Below are 18352 nucleotides of genomic sequence, written 5' to 3'. Positions count from 1 at the left end.
AGTTGGGTGATTGTGTTAGATTTTAAGTACTATGTAATGATTAGCTGGTGGACCATATGTAGTAGTACTTTTGATGGTGTGCTGGGAATCAGCCAATATCTTGCCATGATTTTGCTTTAAACATGATGTGTTCCTTGTGTTCCAGACAAATACAAGTGCAGAACAGTACTTCAGGATATTGTTGGGCTCACACCCAAATTTTCATTTCTTGCAGTGATCTACTTGTTTGCAAGTTGCCTTTGTTTCAGTGTGAGACTTTGTTTTATTTCCATTTTTAATAACAGACAGCGTGCTGCAGCATTGGCAAATTGCTTTTGCTCATTGTTCTAGTTGCCTCAACCTCTGGTGAACCATTGGTTTCAATTCTAGGGGCCTCTGCCCTGCCATCCTTAATGGGCACCATGGAGGAAAGTATGTAATATTTTCTCACTGAAAAATCATACACACCATAGCAGTACTTCAGGCAAATAGCAGCTGGAGGGCACTTTGCCAAAGAAAGTGGAGTTCAAAGGGAAAGGCTGTCCTCTTTTTATGCCATACTGATCTGGAATGGGGGAGACTATGTCCACTTTTCAATCAAAAAGAAAAATGGGGGGAGGGGGGCATGGGGAAACTTCAAGCCCAGGAGTCAGGCACATTTAATCTCACTTGTTGTAACACTCACTTTAATACTTGGTGTTGTGCTGAAGGTGAGAAAGGCACCGTATTTGGTGCTGCACACTAATTGGAAGCCCTATTGAAGTGCTGTGTGGAATGTTGGATTAGAAATGATTTTAAAATGTAAGAAAACCTACAGAGTGTTCTGACATCATTCAAAACAATTTGTTTACTTACATTTTGTTGTGTTTTATACTATAATTGGATTTCCCCCTTTTATATTAATAATAATAATAATTTGTTTTATTTATATACTGCTATTCCAAAGATCATAGCGGTGAACAGCAAGTAAGCTAATTAGCAAGTAAGCTAATTTGCCCCCAACAGTCTGGGTACTCATTTTAGCAACCTCGGAAGGATGCAAGCCTGAGTCGAGCTTGGGCCCTTTTGCTGGTCTTGAACTCGCAACCTTGTGGTTTTGAGTGAATGGCTGCAGTACAGGCATTTAACCACTGCGCCACCAGGGGTCCCTATTGGGGTCTAACCATTTTAAATTATGCTGCCCAGAATTTTGATTATGGGCCAGTATGAAAATACCATGAATGAGTAAATGAACAAATGAATGCTTGGCATGAATATCTTTTAGCCACCAATACAGTAAAATAAAAAGCCTTTCATTCTTTCAGCACCTTTGGAATGCATCTCTGCAATTAAATATTTAAATAAGCTTGAATCGGTTTATTCAGTGAATAATGTTTGCATCATTTGGGGTTCCTTTTTGCCTTAAATTAGTCTGTGGGCTCAAAAAGGGGTGCCTTTCCTAGCCATCAGTCTGTTCTTTTTCTCTCTAATTTCTCCTCTTTAGTAGTTTTGTCTGACTTTTTAACATTTATTCATGTTATAAATGTTGGTGATCCAACACAACAGTCTGTCTATCCATTATGCTTAGGAATTTACCAATAACATACTCTCTCTTACTGTATCCTTTTTAATTTCAAATTCCATTCTTCAGGTCTGTTTGCCAGTTATGACAAAAACTTTCCCACAAAGACTTTCTCACATATCAATATGCTGTTAAAATGCCATGTTCTGCAAAGATAAAGAGCGGGTGAAACAGCTCAAGCAAAATTGTAACTTACATTTGGAAAATATTCATCAGCTAGAAAGCTAGGAGTCTTGAAAGTTCCATTTTGCTCTAGACAGAGTACTGTATATCTTAAAGGCACCAGATCTCATCTAATCTTGAAAGCTGAGCAGGATAAGCTCTGGTTAGTACTTGGATGGGAGAATGTCAAAAAGTGCTGTAGGCTATATTTCAGAGGAAAGAATGGGTAAAATCACCTCTGTGACCTCAGTGTATTCGTTGCCTAAGAAAAACCTATGAAATTCATGGGATTGCTATAAATTGACAGGTGATATGAAAGCACATATACATCCACATTAAGCTTCATTCACATGTCTTTAGTGCAATATGATGTTATCTATCTCTATATGATACCCACCCTACTATTGTTGACGATGAGGCAAAGCAGACAGGTATGAAGGAGCAGCCTCTGGCTGCTCCACCTGTGATCAGCCCACAATTGGCTGGGGACTGCAGTGATTGCACAGCCCGCTCTCACAGTGGGCCACTGCCACAGTCCCAAATGGGCTGCCAGCTAGGAGCGGATTTTCACTACTCCTGTTTGGGGCCTTAGTGTTCCATTTTTCATGGCAATCCATGGACAATTTTCTGGCATGAACTTCAGAAGTACTTCAGAAACTCTCTCTTTAGATAAGCTCAGGCAAGACAGTCTTGTTCACCCTTTATCAAGAGCAAGACAATGCCTTCTTTCCTCACGCACCCAATCCATCTGTTTCACTTGCAAGCATAATATTTCAATAGAATAATAACTTTATTACAGCCATTTGGCCAGCACAATTACAAAATTCCAATTTAAAACATAACTTAGTTTTATACCATAGGTTCATGTACAGGCAGATTGGAGAGTATAAACAAATGAGAAATATAAAAAGTGAGGATAAAAAGTAAGGATAGGGCTGCACAATCAGGTAAACACACAACAATGAGTAGGCTGCCATCACCTCGCAAACAACTCTATCATATTGTGTAATAGAGCACCACATTCAAGACATATTAGTTCAAAACCACAGTAATATCCCCTGTCCAAGCAAGAGTTAAACTACAAAGTGTCATTAATCAGATGCAACTGTTTGGGGTAACTTCATTAGACTTTAGTCCCCAACTAGGTTAGTTTGATGGTATGGTAAAATACGGCCATACCTCCTCATTTACAAATTTTACCGTTAAATCAAGCCATCTATACAGATTATGAGATTATATTATAACATATTACATCTGTTTAACAAACTTTTTATGATTTGCAATGGCAGCTGCAAAGAATTGTGCAACTGCTTGCTTTATACCTTCCTTCTGATCTGCAAGTAGAATATTTGTATAAAATTTCTCTTGTCTGCCTGGAAACTGCAACATAATTGGATATTTCAATAGAATGTATAGAGAGATAAGTTACCATGCTAGGTGAGGAGCACCTTCAGCCCTCTTCTCACCCCATTTTTGCCCAATCAATGTACAGCTTTCTTTCATTAAATAATAATAATAATAATAATAATAATAATAATAATAATAATAATAATTTATATCCCGCCTTTCTTGTTTGAGGATCGAGGTGGGTGTTTATCATATGGATCATGTAAAGTCATAAAGTGAACCATGCTGTTTTGTTTTGCTTTGCCTAGAATGAATGACATTAACTGGAAATTAGGCAAAGAATATTATTTATTTATTTATTTAAAAATGTTGGGGTAGATAATGACGGCATACATCATAATCTGCTTTGAGCCCCAATGTCAGGAAAAACATGGGATAATAACAATAACAATAACAACAACAACAACAATAATAAATGCAGGTTTTTGTAAAACTTTTTGTTATAAAATTAAATACAATAATGCAACTGACAATCTAGACATAAAGAGTAAAATTAGTATACGTAAAACTGTCAAATAATATGTTTAGAAGTATGAAATATTAAAACTTTTCTTTTAAGAAAGAATACCCTTAAAGATTTTAATCTTGCATTAAAAACAGTACGGTGATGGAAAAGTCATAGAGTTGGTAAAGGCCACAGGGGCCATCCAGACTAACCCCTCCCATAGAAAGATGCAATCAAAGCACTCCAGGCTCTGCTTAAAAATCTCCAAAGAGGAGACTCCACCATACTCGAGGTAGCATCTTCCATTGTTGAACAGCTGTTACTGTCAGGAGATTTTTCCTGATGTTTAGGTGGAATTTCTTTCCTATAGTTTGAATCCATTGCTCTGTGTTCTAGACTCTGGAGGAACAGAAAAAAAAGTTTGCTGCATCCTCAATATGGCATTCTTTAAAATATTTAAAGATAGCTATCATGTCACCCCTAAATGGTCTCTTCTCTATGCTCAACTTACCCAGCATCCTAAGCCACTCCTCAAAGTATATGGCTTCCAGACCTTTCACCATTTTGGTTACCCTCCTCTGGACATGCTCCAGCTTGTCAACTTGAATTGTGGTGACCAGAATTGTACATACTATTCAAAGTAAGGTCTGATCAAAGCATAATAAAGTGGTACTATTACTTCCCTTGATCTAGACACTATACTCCTATTGATGCAGCCTAGGATTGCATTGGTCTTTTCAGCCTGCTGTGTCACACTGCTGACTGATGTTCAGACTCTTAGATGCCTTGACATGACCAAGGCAAAGAAGATATTGAGTAGTTCTACCTCCTCCCAGCTGTCCTATATAGTCCAATGAAAACAAAGACACTCAAAAAAAGAAAAAAAAGTAACAAAAGAGGAGGTAGGAATTAAAAAGCAAAGGATCAGCAAAAAGAAGAAAACACTAATAAGTATAACATTAACTACCACCATCAAGGGGGGGAGACAAATATCAGGAGTTCAGTAAACCATCTGGTAATCCCAAATCTTCCCCTTTCCTTGTCTTGCAACAATTTCAGTCTTCCTCTTGGTTTCTTGTCCTGCCAGATAAATTTAGATGAGTCTTTCTGCCACAAAGTTAAATCATTAATTAACAAAGGGAATGTTTGAAATGGAAATAACATTTTAGACAGAATGTTCCTTTTAACCATTGGAATTTGTCCCATCAATTATAACTTCAAGTTGATATTCTCTTTTTTTTTCCATCACAAATTTGTCATTAGTACCTAAACAACCTGTAGAACTTGGGCAGGCAGGGAGAGGAAGGTTGAAGAATTTGCCTTTTTTCAGGCTAGTTCACATAGGCATTGAAGCAAGAGAATCACTTCAGCCTGTTGCTCTGGGCAAGCATCTTGCTTGCTCTTCCCAAAGGTCTGTTTTTTGTGTAAAATTCAGTACGCAGAGACCCAAACTGTACAGCACTTATTCAGGATATTGATCATTCTGTTCAGGGCTATGCATGTTTAATTTTTACAAGTGTGTCCTGTTCAAATGCTTAGTGTGTCAGTATCTAATGCAGTGGTTCTCAACCTTTGGTCTTCCAGATTTGTACATCGGCTTCTAGAAACTGTCATCGCTGGCCACACTGGTAGGGGCTTCTGGAAGCTGAAATACAAAACAGCTGGCTGATCAAAGGGCGAGAACCTCTGAGCTAGTGTCTATAGTGTGGATAGGGAGGAATGTCCAATTCATATACAGTAGTCCCTTCCCTTACGTGAGGGATCCTTTCTGGACCCCACCACCCCCCTGCATAAGGGAAATTTCGCGTAACCTCAAGCCCCATTAAAGCCAATGGGGCTCATGGCACCACATGCATGCCATGGACACACACACCATTCTTTCTGGTGCATGGTGCCATTTCTTGCAGCACAGCTTCCAGCATATGCTGGAAGCCGTGTAAGGCGCACCCACGTATAACACAGGCGCACTGTACTGGATTCTTCGTGTTATGTGAACTTCATATGAAAGGGCTTGTGCATTGAAGGCAAAGCTGCAAGGATACCCATGGAATACAAAACTACAGATTAATACACAACCAAAGTTCATACAACTTTGTTCTTTTCTAAAACAATACATAACTTATCTCAGAGATTCCTTATACTTCTGTTTATTCTGAAAAAAACATCTTAGAAATATGTTTCCCCATCTACAGTGTGGAAACATGTTTTCTGTTGTAGCTGTCAGTGTAATCCTATGCATGTCTACTCAGAAGTAGGCATTATATTCAGTGGAACCTATTCCCAGGGAAGTGCATATGCTGTAGAATTAAGAAGGGGGTGCAGACAGCCAGGTGAATATCCAATAAACTATTGAAAAAAGTGCAGAATGTGGCATCTTTAACAGTTCTTTCCTATGTATTCTCTGCATAATGTTGTACTTCTTTCTTCCATTCCTATATCACCAAATCCTTTAGACTCGGGATATAAGCCCAGAAGAGATAGATTTAAAGAATGAGCCTTGGTATAAATTCTTTTCGGAATTGGAGTTTGGAAAACCGGTAAGTTTCATAGACACAATCAATAAACCTGCCTTACATGACACTTACACAAACACATCACTCCCATTCTCATTATATAGGTATGATTGTAAGACAAGAAAAAGCGACCCTGTCATATTAGCAGATATTTGTCATAAAATCATAGCAGTATAGCTGTTGCTATATATATTCATTCATGTCAGTAATAGTGATAGTCAGATGCCAGAGTTCAGTTTAATATTCTAATTTAAGAGGAACCTCGTAACTACTGCATAATATACATTTTTAGTGGCCTCTCTGAATTAGCAAAACCAAAAAGGCTACTTTAAACTTCAACTTTAAATGCTCTTGCCATTTCTTGTCTTCAGTCTTTGAATAACTACTATTGATTGTTTACTGATTAATTTCATATGGTATCAGTAATTTGCTCTGCCCTCCTGTCCTTGTTCTCTGTGTGCTGCTAGTCTTCTCCCAGGTGTAATCGTCTGAGGAAGTTGCCATCATGGCAAAGTTCCAGAAGTATCCTTAATGTCAGACTTTAAGGACAATCATTCCCATGCTATTTTAGGTGGGTTTCAGGTACAGGAATTTCATAATATGGAAGTGATGTCCCATGCTAAAAGCCTGCGGTGTAAGATACAACCTTATGTACCTGGTACAATCAGTAGAATAAAAGGGTTGATTCGATTTAAGTTTTATGTTTTACTTATTGCTGAGGTTTTATTAATATTAAATTATTGTGACAAACTGATTAACATTTTTGAAATATTAATATTTTTGAAATATTAATATTTTTGACCAAGAGCCTATAGAGGCAGAATAATGTTTATTCATATAGTTTACAGTGATAGCTTATGAAATGCATTCTAGACCTTTAAGATGACTGACAGAGACAATTTGAATCAGTCCCCTCCTGAAGACCCTGCATAGGATCTGCATAGGACTCTTGCTGAGGCCTGTGACCTCAGTGGTTCATATAATTTTTAGATTTTTTCTCTCTCTCCTGCCATTAAGAATCCTCAGTCCTCACTCTTAGAACCATATAGATGGAAAGAGTTGCAAGAGCCAACCCCCTGCTATGCAGGAATATACACCTAAGACTGTCTTGAGAGTCAATCACCTTCTGAGGCAATCCATTCCACAACAGCTATTACTCATTTAATTAAGATTTAGCTTTAGTCTAGGTTTTGAAAAGTCTTTCACCCTTCAAGGATAAAGAATTGGAGGATGTGCATACAAGTGTCTGGGAGCCCACAGATTTGTTATACATTTGTAGGGAGGGAGTTCTCTTGAACCTTCTCGGTCTTTGAGAATTCTGCATATCAACCAGTTCAAGATGTTTCTATCTGAAGACAAGGCAGCACTCCATCCTATTGGTGAAACTCACCTTCACAGCAAATATCAAATGCCAACAAGTTTCACCTTACAGTTTTCATTCCTTGTGGTATTGAGTCTCTGTCCCAGTCACACTCTTTTAACACAATAAGTGCTAATTGTCTGGAGCTCAGAGCAATTAAGCTGGCCCCAGTGGCACCACTAGGGAAGGGGGGGGTGCAAAATTCCTTTTGCTGTGAAATGCAGTTTTTTAGCTTTTCTTGTCTCTTGCCAAAATGAGGCGGTAGTGGGTTTCTAATAAAGATTCAGCACAGCGCAGCACAGATTTTCATGAGCAGCCTAGATACAAAATGGAACTTACACACACACACGCAACCCCAAATGCCAACCCAAATCATTACATTATGCGAAGAACAGGGAGATATGCCTTGATCTTTCAAATCAAATCTTTTATTCTGCAGTCACAGACCCAACAAAACTCTTACAACATATAAAAACAGTTAAAAACATTTAAAATTTACAAAACGTAACTTAAGAACTAGATGAATTTTATGGCAGTGGGGAAAGAATTGACTTGTACATGCTTTGTGCAGAAAAAAGAAACTTAGCCACTAGCTCTGTGATGGACTTGTTTGTATCCTGTAGGAAATGTTTTAAGTGCCTGGTTTTCATGGAGGAAGGATATTTTCTTGATATTTCATGAAGGAAGGATATTTTCAAGGTGGCTGGCTTAAAAAAGTGAGAGATGTAGAATCAGGTTATTACTAGTGAATAGAGTACTGAAAAGCATGTTAAAGCAGAAAACAGTAAGGAGACAAGCTCCATGTGTTCTGAGATGGTAAACTGTTCATTCATTATTATTGTTATTATTATTTTTTTAAAAGCTCAATGCTCAATGGTCCTATGTTTTGGAGAGTGTTCTCAACTCCAGTGATTTCTACTGAAGGCAGAATAAAGAGTTTATTCTCAGGCAAAAGGGTTCCCGAAGCAGATTATATACAGTCAATTAAAATAGACAAACCCTGGCTGCAGATTTATAATAGGAAAGATTGTCTTTCCTATTATATGGAAGGAAGGAAGGAAGGAAGGAAGGAAGGAAGGAAGGAAGGAAGGAAATGTAAGGAAATGGAGGCTGGGAAGGGAGTAGTCAATAGTGCCACTATGGCAACTATCCTGAGGGTCAGGATAAACATGGTATAAATAAATGTAACAAATAAATGAAACACAGATTGCACTTTGGTTCAAGTGGAACTTGTCCCTTTAGTACAAGTCTGCTTATCTCAGGCTGTTTCTAGTGCCTTCTAGAAATTCTTCTTCACAATGCCATCACTTCATTCATGTATTCACATTCCTCACCTCTGCCTATGGAAATGTTTCTCTATACAGAAGAGGGAGCATTTTTAAGAAAGTTATTTTGGAAATCCTAGATAAGAACATCCCATTAAACAATCTAAAGGCCCCATGAGTACTGATGTACATACAAATGTGCCCTTGCCACAAGAGCAGCCGTCCAGAGAGTGGGAAACACAGGTTCTCAGCCAAAAGGATTCCTGAAGCATGTCATGTACAGTCAATTAAAATAGACAATCCCTGGCTGCAGTTTTATAAGAGGAAGGAAGGAAGGAAGGGTGAAATAGTCAGTAGTGCCACCATGGCACTTCCTTTCTGTGGTAGTTGGATTGTGTGCTTCTGTAAAGCAAGAGGCTGTGCTGCTGGTAAATCATAGAATCATAAAATTGGAAGAGACCACAAGGGCCATCCAATCCAACCCCCAAAAGTCTCAGACAAGCTTTGCTGAGGAGCCAGGTTAAATGTGCCAAACAGCTATTGGACAGCAGCAGTAGTCGGGGGATGGGGTGACACTGGTGGAACATCTGTGAGCATTGACAATAGCATTGGCACCATTGCTAATGCTTGTTAGTACTGCCAAGAAGTGGCACCAGCACAGGAAGCAGTTTGGTCATCGTAAACACATTCTTCAAGCAACCAAAGAGGCAACTGTATACATTTTTGGATATTAGATTATGTCCAATATAAGAATCAAATAGACTACATAACTGAAAGCTGAAGCTAGTAAAGCTCCATTCTCTCTGCAAAAACAAGGCAGGAGCAGATTATGGCATAGACCATGAACTGTTGATATTAAAAAAAAGAGCAAAGCTAAAAAAGAACACAGAACACAAAGCTAAAAAAGAACACATCATGCCAAAATACCATCTGAAGATCACCCCTAATTAAAAGATAATTAAAAATAGATTCGCACCATTAAGCCTTGAAACACTTAAGCTGTTTCTCTTTTTGTTTTATTGTGGCCTTCAATTACTGTTCTTTATGTCTTTTGTAGTTGACAGTGTTCTGTACATCAAAGAGTGCATTGAGTCAAATTAGAAATCTCAAAAGTAACACATTGTTATACAAAATTGTTGAAACTCATAAAACCAGCCCCATAAAATGATTACTATGCAGGCGTATTGTGCATTCCATCTCCAAAATGTTTAAGGAAGAATATTGTAGTAATTAGTTATTTCTGTTACTCTCATGCAGACTGAATAAATGTAGTTATGAAAAAGAGGTGAAATGTCTAGATAGCCTAAACAGCTTGTCCAACAGCAGTCCCATTGGGGCTGTAACTGGAGTTATTTCAGTAGATTGAGGACCTGATGTAAGTATTATTAAAACACTAAAATTTGTGGTTGCAGGGTTATCAAATTTAATTTATAGGTAAATTGACAATTACAAGGAAGTCTGACAGAGTGATTTTGTCCAAGAACAAACAAGAGTCAAGGAAGTTTTCTAGACTTTTTGCAGAAAATAGAAGACTGATTCCAGTTTTGGAAAACAAAAAGAAAAGCAAAGTTTAGCGAAAGAAATGCAAACAGACAATAAACTGCATAAACAAGTAACAAGTGATGAAACATTATTTAAACATTATTTATTATATTAGAAGGAGAAAACTAGTGGCTGCAGCTGTTAAAGACAGTTAAAGTATAAAGCTAAATATGTCAAGGGGCAAAGTATGGCCTACCAATTTGTCCCCCCACCTCCTCCAATCCTCCTGAAACCTATTCTGGAAAATATATAACATTTGGCTGGAAGCCATATGAGAGAGCCAGTGTGATGTAGTGATTTCAGTGCTGGCTTTGGACTCTGGGAACCTAGAGCTCAGATCCCCATTCAGCCATGAAAACTCTTGCCAAATCTCATTCTCTCAGAGGAAGACAGTGACAAACGTCCTTTGAATGAACTAACTGCCAAGAAAACTATATGGGTGGGCCACCATAAATCAGAAGGCATATAACAACAACAACAACAACAACAACAACAACAAAAACAATGGCTAGGAAATGGCAAACAGCACCTCAAAAGCTTGGGGGAATGAGGGACTTGCTGTTTAAAGGTTATTTTGCTCAGTTTGGTGATAGGAGGGGAGGCACTCTTTATCATTTTTCAGCCTGCCAAGTTGTGAGAGAGGTGAAAAATGGCCCCTAGACCCTCAGAAATGGCCAATCCTGGAGTACATGGATATTGCAATGGAGATGAACAAATTAATATTAATGAAGTCACAGAGGGAGTGCTGGGGGGCAGCCTGCTCCCAGAAAAGAGGTGAAGCCTGACCGGGCCCTCCTTCTGCTGCCCCTCTCCTTGGTTTCACTGCAGTGGAGGAGGAAAGAGCCAAGTGTGCCTCTTCCAGCTTTGCTGCAGCAGAGGAGCGTTCTGAGCATTTCCCTCCTAGTTTTGCCACAGCAGAGGAAAGGGTCAAGTGCACTACTACTGACTTTACCATGGCAGAGGAGAGGGCCAAGTGCACCCCTCTTGGCTTTGCTGCAGTGACAGCCTCCTCACAAGGATACCTCTGCCTCCATGGTGAAGGAGAGGCCCATGTGTGCCCTTTTGGCCGCTACCCCAGCACTTCTCCTCCTGCACTGGATGACAGCAGGGGTGGGGACACCACTGATTGACATCAGTCTTTAGTGTAGAAAATGTAGGGCAGATGTTTTCAAGGAGGGAGCATGAGAAACAGAAGAGATAAAGATTTAGATTGTCTTATTTGTCTTACTGACAAATTAAAAACAAATTTATATTTGGAACTAGCTGGTATTTGTCCAAGATTTCTTAAAGAATTAGAAAGTGACCACTGTAATAGCAATTTTAAAAAGGGATTTTGGAAAATTCTGGAAATATATGCCACTTAGCTTATCTGTTCCTATTATAAACCATTTAAAGTTAAAATAACCACACATATTGCAGTATTCTGAAGAAGATTAGTTCCTGCAAAAGTAATTCCTTGAAACTTTTAGAGTTATTTGATGATGTCAGTAAGCATGCTTGATAGAGTGGATAAGGAAAATTGAACACTTGAACTTTCCAAGTATTCACACTTTTAAAGACCCATGTTTGCTGATGACACTTAATTATTCTGGTGGAATGAATGAGTATTAGGTTGATTTTTAAATGGTTCAATGTAAATAATAAACAGAGATTATAAAAACCACAGAACTTTAATTAATTTGTTGTAGTGTATATATCTTTGTTTGGCACATACAATTCATTTGCATACATGTGGACTTCTTTCACTGACATACGTGTGCAGATAGATTTGATCCCATATATTTGGCCCTCTGTATCTGCATCCACAGATTCAACCATACATGTCTTGAAAATATTGGAAAAAATTCCAAAAACACACATTGATTTTGCCATTTTATATAAGCATTGTATATAAAGGGACTTGAGCATTGACTGATTTCAGTATCCATGGGGATCCTGAAACAAAATCCCAATGGATACCAAGGGCTTGCTGCACTAACTCGCTCATACACATACAAAGGTGGACACTCCATTCATTCATACACACTAACTCAGCTAGATACATTTCTGCAAACAAATCCTTATTAACAAATACTGATCAAAAGGGATTGTAACACTTTTTGATGACATATATCACTTTCTTGAATAGTGTCTCAAGTATATGATCTCTTTTAAATTAGGCAAAAATAAATATTGCCAAATCTTCTGGTCTCCCTAAATTGGGTGCATCTCATATGAGGCATTAAGGGAAAATAGTAAGTTGCTGTTGTTGTTAACTGCCCTTGAGTCAACCTTGACTCAAAGCAAGTCTGTGGATGAGACATCTCTGTGACCTCCATTACTCTGCTCAGGTCCTGCAGGTTCAGTCCTGTGGCCTCTCTGATTCATGAAGTCTTCCTCTCTTTCCACTGCTCTCTACATTTCCTAGCATCATCGTCTTTTCTAATGATTCAGTGACAGTCTATCTGTCTCTCTCAGCCTCTATAAGGCCCGGTACATATGGGCAGGAAGCAGCATCTTGGAGGGGATTCTAGGGTTCGGGAGCACACAGCGACCACACACTCCTGAACCCTAGCCCTAGTCTGTGTGGATGCCACCATCATGTCAGCCTCCCATCCACACAGGGGCCGCCATGATGACGCAAGCGCGGCACAGTGTCCTCACATAGCAGTGCCGCGCTCATGTCATTGACATGCGCCAATGACACCTTCGCAGCTCCTTTTTGGGGCGGATCATTGTCACGGCTGTATGGTTGCCATGTCGTCGATCCAAGACAGAAAGGGGCAGCATCTCACCGTCCCTTCCTGCCTGTCTGTATCAGGCCTAAGTCAGCAGTGTTGACTTCAAGAAAATTAATGCAGTTCCTGAGAACCTCATGGCACTGAGCACATAGCCATAATATCTGCCCAGCAGGCAGATAATCCTATAGAAACATAGTTCTATAGCACTCTCAAATCCTTTATTTATTTTATTAATATTATTTAGTAGTAGGAGAAATGAGGGAAGGGTGAATGCCCTGGCCTGTTTATTCTGTTGCTACACTTAACAGATACTTAATGTTGGTGTATTTCACTTAGTGCTTTGATCATTAGGCATAGAATTTTAGGAGATTATTGCATGCACTTTATCCCATTGTTTTCCTGACGGGATACATGCACATTTAACTTCAAAGATAGGCCTTACTGCATTCCTCTGTTGGTAGCCCATATGCAACCTGGGCTTATTCCAAAGCTTTTCAAGGATTGGAAAATCCTGTCCAACAGGTGCCAATGGGAGAATGTGGTAAGGCCCATCTTTGAAGTTGAATACACGTGTATCCCATTGGGAAAATGATGGGATAAAGTGTGTGTGATAACCTCCATAGAGCTGGAATGGTCCTAATGGGCCATTGAGTCCAAGCCCCTGCTCAATACAAGATCTCATTAAAGCATTTTCAGCAGGTCCTGTTTCTTTTTGAAGGTGTCCATAGAAAGAGAGCCCATCACCTGTTTAGGCGATTGGTTTCATTGCCCAACTGCTCTCACTTTCAAGATGTTCCTTCTAATGTTAATTGAAATCTACCCTCCTCTAAGAAGTTCCTCCTAAGGAAGGTGGAATTTTTATTAATTTCTGCCCAATTTTTTAATTTATCAAGATCCTTTTGAATTCTGTTCTTTCTTGTAATGTGTAAGCCACCCCTCCCAATATTGTATCATCTGCAAACCTGATAGGGATTTCTTCCACCCTGTCATTTAAGACACTGATAAAAATGTTGAAGAGTAATGGCCCTAGGATAGAACCTTAAGTGGACAGAACCCACTCAAGACTTCTTTCCAGTTTCAAACGAAGCCATTGATCACAACACTTTGAGAAAGATTTACCAACCAATTACAGCTCTGACAGTGCATCCATCTATTCCATGTTTAATCAGTTTAGTAATCAGAATATTATAGGGGACCTTATCAAATTCTTTGCTGAAATCTACAGAAATGACATCCACCACATTCCCACCACCTACTAAACTAGTGACCTGAATTTTTAAAATGATATAAGATGAATTTGACAGGATTTGTTCTTGACCCATGCCAGCTCCTACTGATCACAGTATTGTCATCAAGATACTTGCAGATAGCTGTTGTTGTTGTTGTTGTTTCCTTCAAGTTGTTTCCTACTTATGGCGACCCAAAGGTAAACCTATCACAGGGTTTTCTGGGGCTGAGAATGTTTGACTTGCTCAAGGTGGGTTTCCATGGCCAAGCAGGGAATTAAACCCTCAACTGCAGAGTTGTAATACAAACCTCAAAGTTGTAATACAAACCTCAATACAAACCTGTAATACAAACCACCCTATACCATGCTGACTCTCCCTAATTGTCAAAAAAGTAATTTAGTATAGGTAACTATCGTTATTGTAACTTATTATTCCAAATGCTTTGAGATACTGGAGACAAGAGCAACCAGTGCAAAATAATTTGCACTGCCTCAGCTTTTTCATTCTGCTGCCGCTTTCAGAACTTGTACTGCTCCAGGTTTCCACATCCAGATCTCTTGGGATCTAGTGAAAACTGATTTTTTCCTATGTTTCTTTAATTTCATTCCACTTTTACAAGACTAATAACTAATTCCAAATGACAAAATCCACAAAATAGTGATACTTTTATTGGCCAACAAAAATGTACAAAATACATCATTCAAGCTTCACTGGCTTCTTCATCAGGCAGATATTTTAAATCATACAGGAGATGAAAAGCAATTATGTAACAGTCGCAGGGCTACATTTTGCCTCAGATGTTAGTCTTATGTCAGTTAGGATGGTGTGGTGGGATCTCAAAGCAGGTAGAGGCCATTCCCCTTCATGGGGAACAGTGGCATCCTCATTACTGGTGTCATCTGGTGTGGGGGCCGGGGCTCTGGGGAGTGGCGCACTTGGCCTCCATCAGGCCGCTCCATCCTTCTCTTCCAGAGCAGAAGGACAGGACGGCAAGGAAAGGGGGAATGACTAGGTGTCATCCTAGTTCTGAGGTGCCACCCGGTGCTGGCTGCATCCCCCAGAGACACCACTGGTGGGGAGCAGGTAAAAAGGGCAATAAAAGATAAGTAATAACATTTCAACTCTATTAGCAAAAGAAAAGTAACTCCCCTGATATGTACAAATCTCACAGCCCTTTTCTAAGGCAGAGACCGATGAACTTCTCAAGAAGTTGCTGTACTATTAAATCTGGAAAAACCTTTAGCAATAGCAATTATTAGGAAAATAAAAGAACAATAGCAAGTACATTTCTATACCACATCAGTGAACTAACACTCCCTAAAGTGGTTTACAATGTGTAAGCCAATTTCCCACAAGCTGGATACTCATTTTACTGACCTACAAAAGGATGGAGGGCTGAGTGGGCCTTGGAGCCCTGCCTGGGATCAAACTCACAACCTTGTGACTGTGAGTGGCTGCAGTGTTGGCATTTAACCACCAGGTGTTATATAGTAAAAATGTGCCAACTGTAGTCCAAATGTGAGAGTTTTATTGTTGTTGGAGGTAAAAACTTCCAAGGATTATGCCCCTGTCATTAGCTCCCCCTTGTTAAAGTTTCCACTGTTGTGTCAAAATTTGATTGTCTTCAAATCCAAGATTGTCTTCAAATCACGGGTTGGCAGCAAAATACAATAAAATACACAAAACAATGGCATTTTTATTGGCCAACCAAAATGCACAAAATACATAATGCAAGCTTTTGAAGCTTCTTTAGCTTCTTTGCCAGGCAAAGATGTTTTAAAAAAACATACAGGAGAATAAAAGTGACGATGTTAGTCTCGGGCCCCATATAAAGTGGATCAAGACTCGAATTATGGGGGCATCGTTCCCATTTGAGCGCGCATTCGATCCTCATTACGCCAATTGGAATTCGGATCTGATCCCCATGTAATCGAATTTTCCTTGAAAAACCCGAATCAGTGGTGGATAAACTGGATTAATTTGACTGCACTTTTTCAGAGGTTTTTCCTGCAGCTCCCAAGTCTGATTCGTGGCAAATGAATGGAAATGACAAGGGTCTGATTCGGGAACTTGGGGATGGGAGGAGCAGTGCTCAAGGGGTTGGCCTAGGGGTGTCACCTGCTTGTTCTCTTTCCTGCATTACTGGCTCCATTTTTCCCCGTTCGCATAGCCTTTCCCCTGGTGGGGTAGGAAGCAGGGTAAGGTGATCGTGTGTATAGACAAGTTTTTTTTTTTTAAATTAAGCTTTCGATTGCTTAGGCGCTCTGTCGGGTTTCCAAACATAGCAAATTGCTACACTGACCTCCAAATGCGGTAAACACATTACGCCCCCCCTGCAACCTCCCCCCTGCTCCCCATTCATAGATCGACATGTGAGGACTTGGGGGAATAGAGGCCCCTTCTGCCATTCTCAGAGGGGGGAAGCGTCTAAGCGATTGATTGGCTGTGACGTCAAGCACTTAGGCGCTTGATTGATAGCTGCTTTTAAAATAAAGAGGTTCTGGAAGGCCAATAGGAACAGGGAGCAAAAAAGTCAGCTTCAAATTGCAACTGAGAAAATTTCAATGGGAACGAGAACAAGGTTCAAAAAACCCCGAGTCCATTTGCACCCTTTCGTATGGGAACGAGGGACCAGATTCGAATACATCTTGGAAAAAAGATCTGAGTCAGAATCGCAGCGAAATACATCGCTTTATATTCCCAGTGGGAATGGGGCCTCAGATGTTACTTCTGTTGTCAGTTAAGATGGTCTGGGGAAAATCAATTCAAGTAGAGGACACTCCCCTTCTTGGCTGTGTGGGAACCAAGAACAAAGGGCAAACAGTTCCAAAGCTTGACATGAATAAATCTGCATTTTCATTGCCCCATACTGCCAATTCTGGAAACACAGCTATTTATTAACTTGATATGTATTTGAGTCCTGAAGGAGGCCTGAGGATTTAAATTAAAAATAAAACTGCCATTTACTTTGTTAAAACCCCTTATTGTACTTTTTTTCTTTTCAGAAACAAAATGAGCAATTTTAATACATGTAGCCTGTTTTAGCTTCTTTAGCAAATCATGTCTTGAATGCTTTTACCACCATGTTTTCCTGCAAAAGCAGCAGGATCCTGAAAACAGAGTGTTGTCAAGTAAAATATCAACCAAGCCTTGCTTTATGGTGCATGTTTCCTCCGTTCTTCTCCCATAGTCTGTGTTTGTGATGTAGCAGGTTTACTTCCTCCTTCTTTCCATTCTATCTTCTATTTTGTTTCTAGTGCTGATACAGTTTCCCCCAGCGTATTCCCTCTATTCTAATTGAGTTTCCATTTTCTCTGTGATGTCTTTCCTTATCTTCATTTCCTCATTTCCTATTCTGCTTCCCATCAGCCTCCAAAAAAGATATGGGATTATACTCCTGGAGAGTGCTCTATCCTTACTAGAGAGGATAGAAAGGTAATTCAAACATACATTGTGCTATGGTATGGTTTGTTTGTATGCGTGGCTTTAGCTTTCAGTCGCTGACAGTGTTTAGATTTTCTGTGAGTGCAAGTGGTGATTTGGATTTAATTGACTTGAACTTGTTACACAATGTCATAGGCTGTAAATAATCTTACAAACCATTTATTGTAATTTTCATTAGATCACAGCATTTTTTCCTTTTTTGTAATCTGTAGTGATAATTGTACTAATCATTGTTCTGCATTAATGATACAATATGAATGCATTTTATAGTGATTTTAAGATAAATTTTAATGTCTTAACACTAGATCTTTACAAATTCAGCAGTGAACATAAGGCAATGGTATAGTTCAGTATTAAGAAGGCATTGAATTTTTGTCTTGTACATATTTCTTTGTAAAACAATTTGTTTTTCAGAATTACCTTTTTTTCTTTTTCTTTTTGCCTAATTCAAGTATTGGCTTCCTCTTCCTTTTTCTTCCATTCCTAACTAGACTGATCCAGATAAAGACCTCTATCTTTATCAGACTGAGTTAGAGGCTGACATTGAGAAAATGGAGAAGCTTTATAAAGCAGCAGATAAAAAGCAATTGAAGGTATTTCCTTTTCATTGCATGATAGTAGTCATTACACCTAAACAAGGGGTGAACAAAATGTTGGTGAACTTCACTTGTTGGATTGCAAAAAAAGAAAGAAAGAAAGAAAGAAAGAAAGAAAGAAAGAAGAGC

The 18352-nt window shown here is 39.2% G+C and overlaps 1 protein-coding gene across 21 annotated transcripts in view; it reads left to right on the top strand.

Moving 5' to 3' along the window:
- Nucleotides 1–18352, top strand: part of SORBS1 (sorbin and SH3 domain containing 1) — a 204043-nt gene that overhangs the window by 125166 nt on the left and 60525 nt on the right. For 20 of the 21 annotated variants that reach the window (XM_042457340.1, XM_042457338.1, XM_042457337.1 and 17 more), the window contains 3 exons: nucleotides 6008–6091; nucleotides 17553–17618; nucleotides 18119–18220. In XM_042457340.1, the coding sequence (XP_042313274.1) occupies nucleotides 6008–6091; nucleotides 17553–17618; nucleotides 18119–18220 (252 nt within the window). The remainder of the gene's footprint in view (nucleotides 1–6007; nucleotides 6092–17552; nucleotides 17619–18118; nucleotides 18221–18352) is intronic. The other variant, XM_042457349.1, reaches the window with a different exon arrangement.

Source organism: Sceloporus undulatus, chromosome 3 (assembly GCF_019175285.1).
Source record: "Sceloporus undulatus isolate JIND9_A2432 ecotype Alabama chromosome 3, SceUnd_v1.1, whole genome shotgun sequence".
Lineage (NCBI taxonomy): Eukaryota > Metazoa > Chordata > Lepidosauria > Squamata > Phrynosomatidae > Sceloporus > Sceloporus undulatus.
The sequence above is the reverse complement of the archived record's forward strand: the minus strand, read 5'-3'. Positions and strand labels throughout refer to the sequence as shown.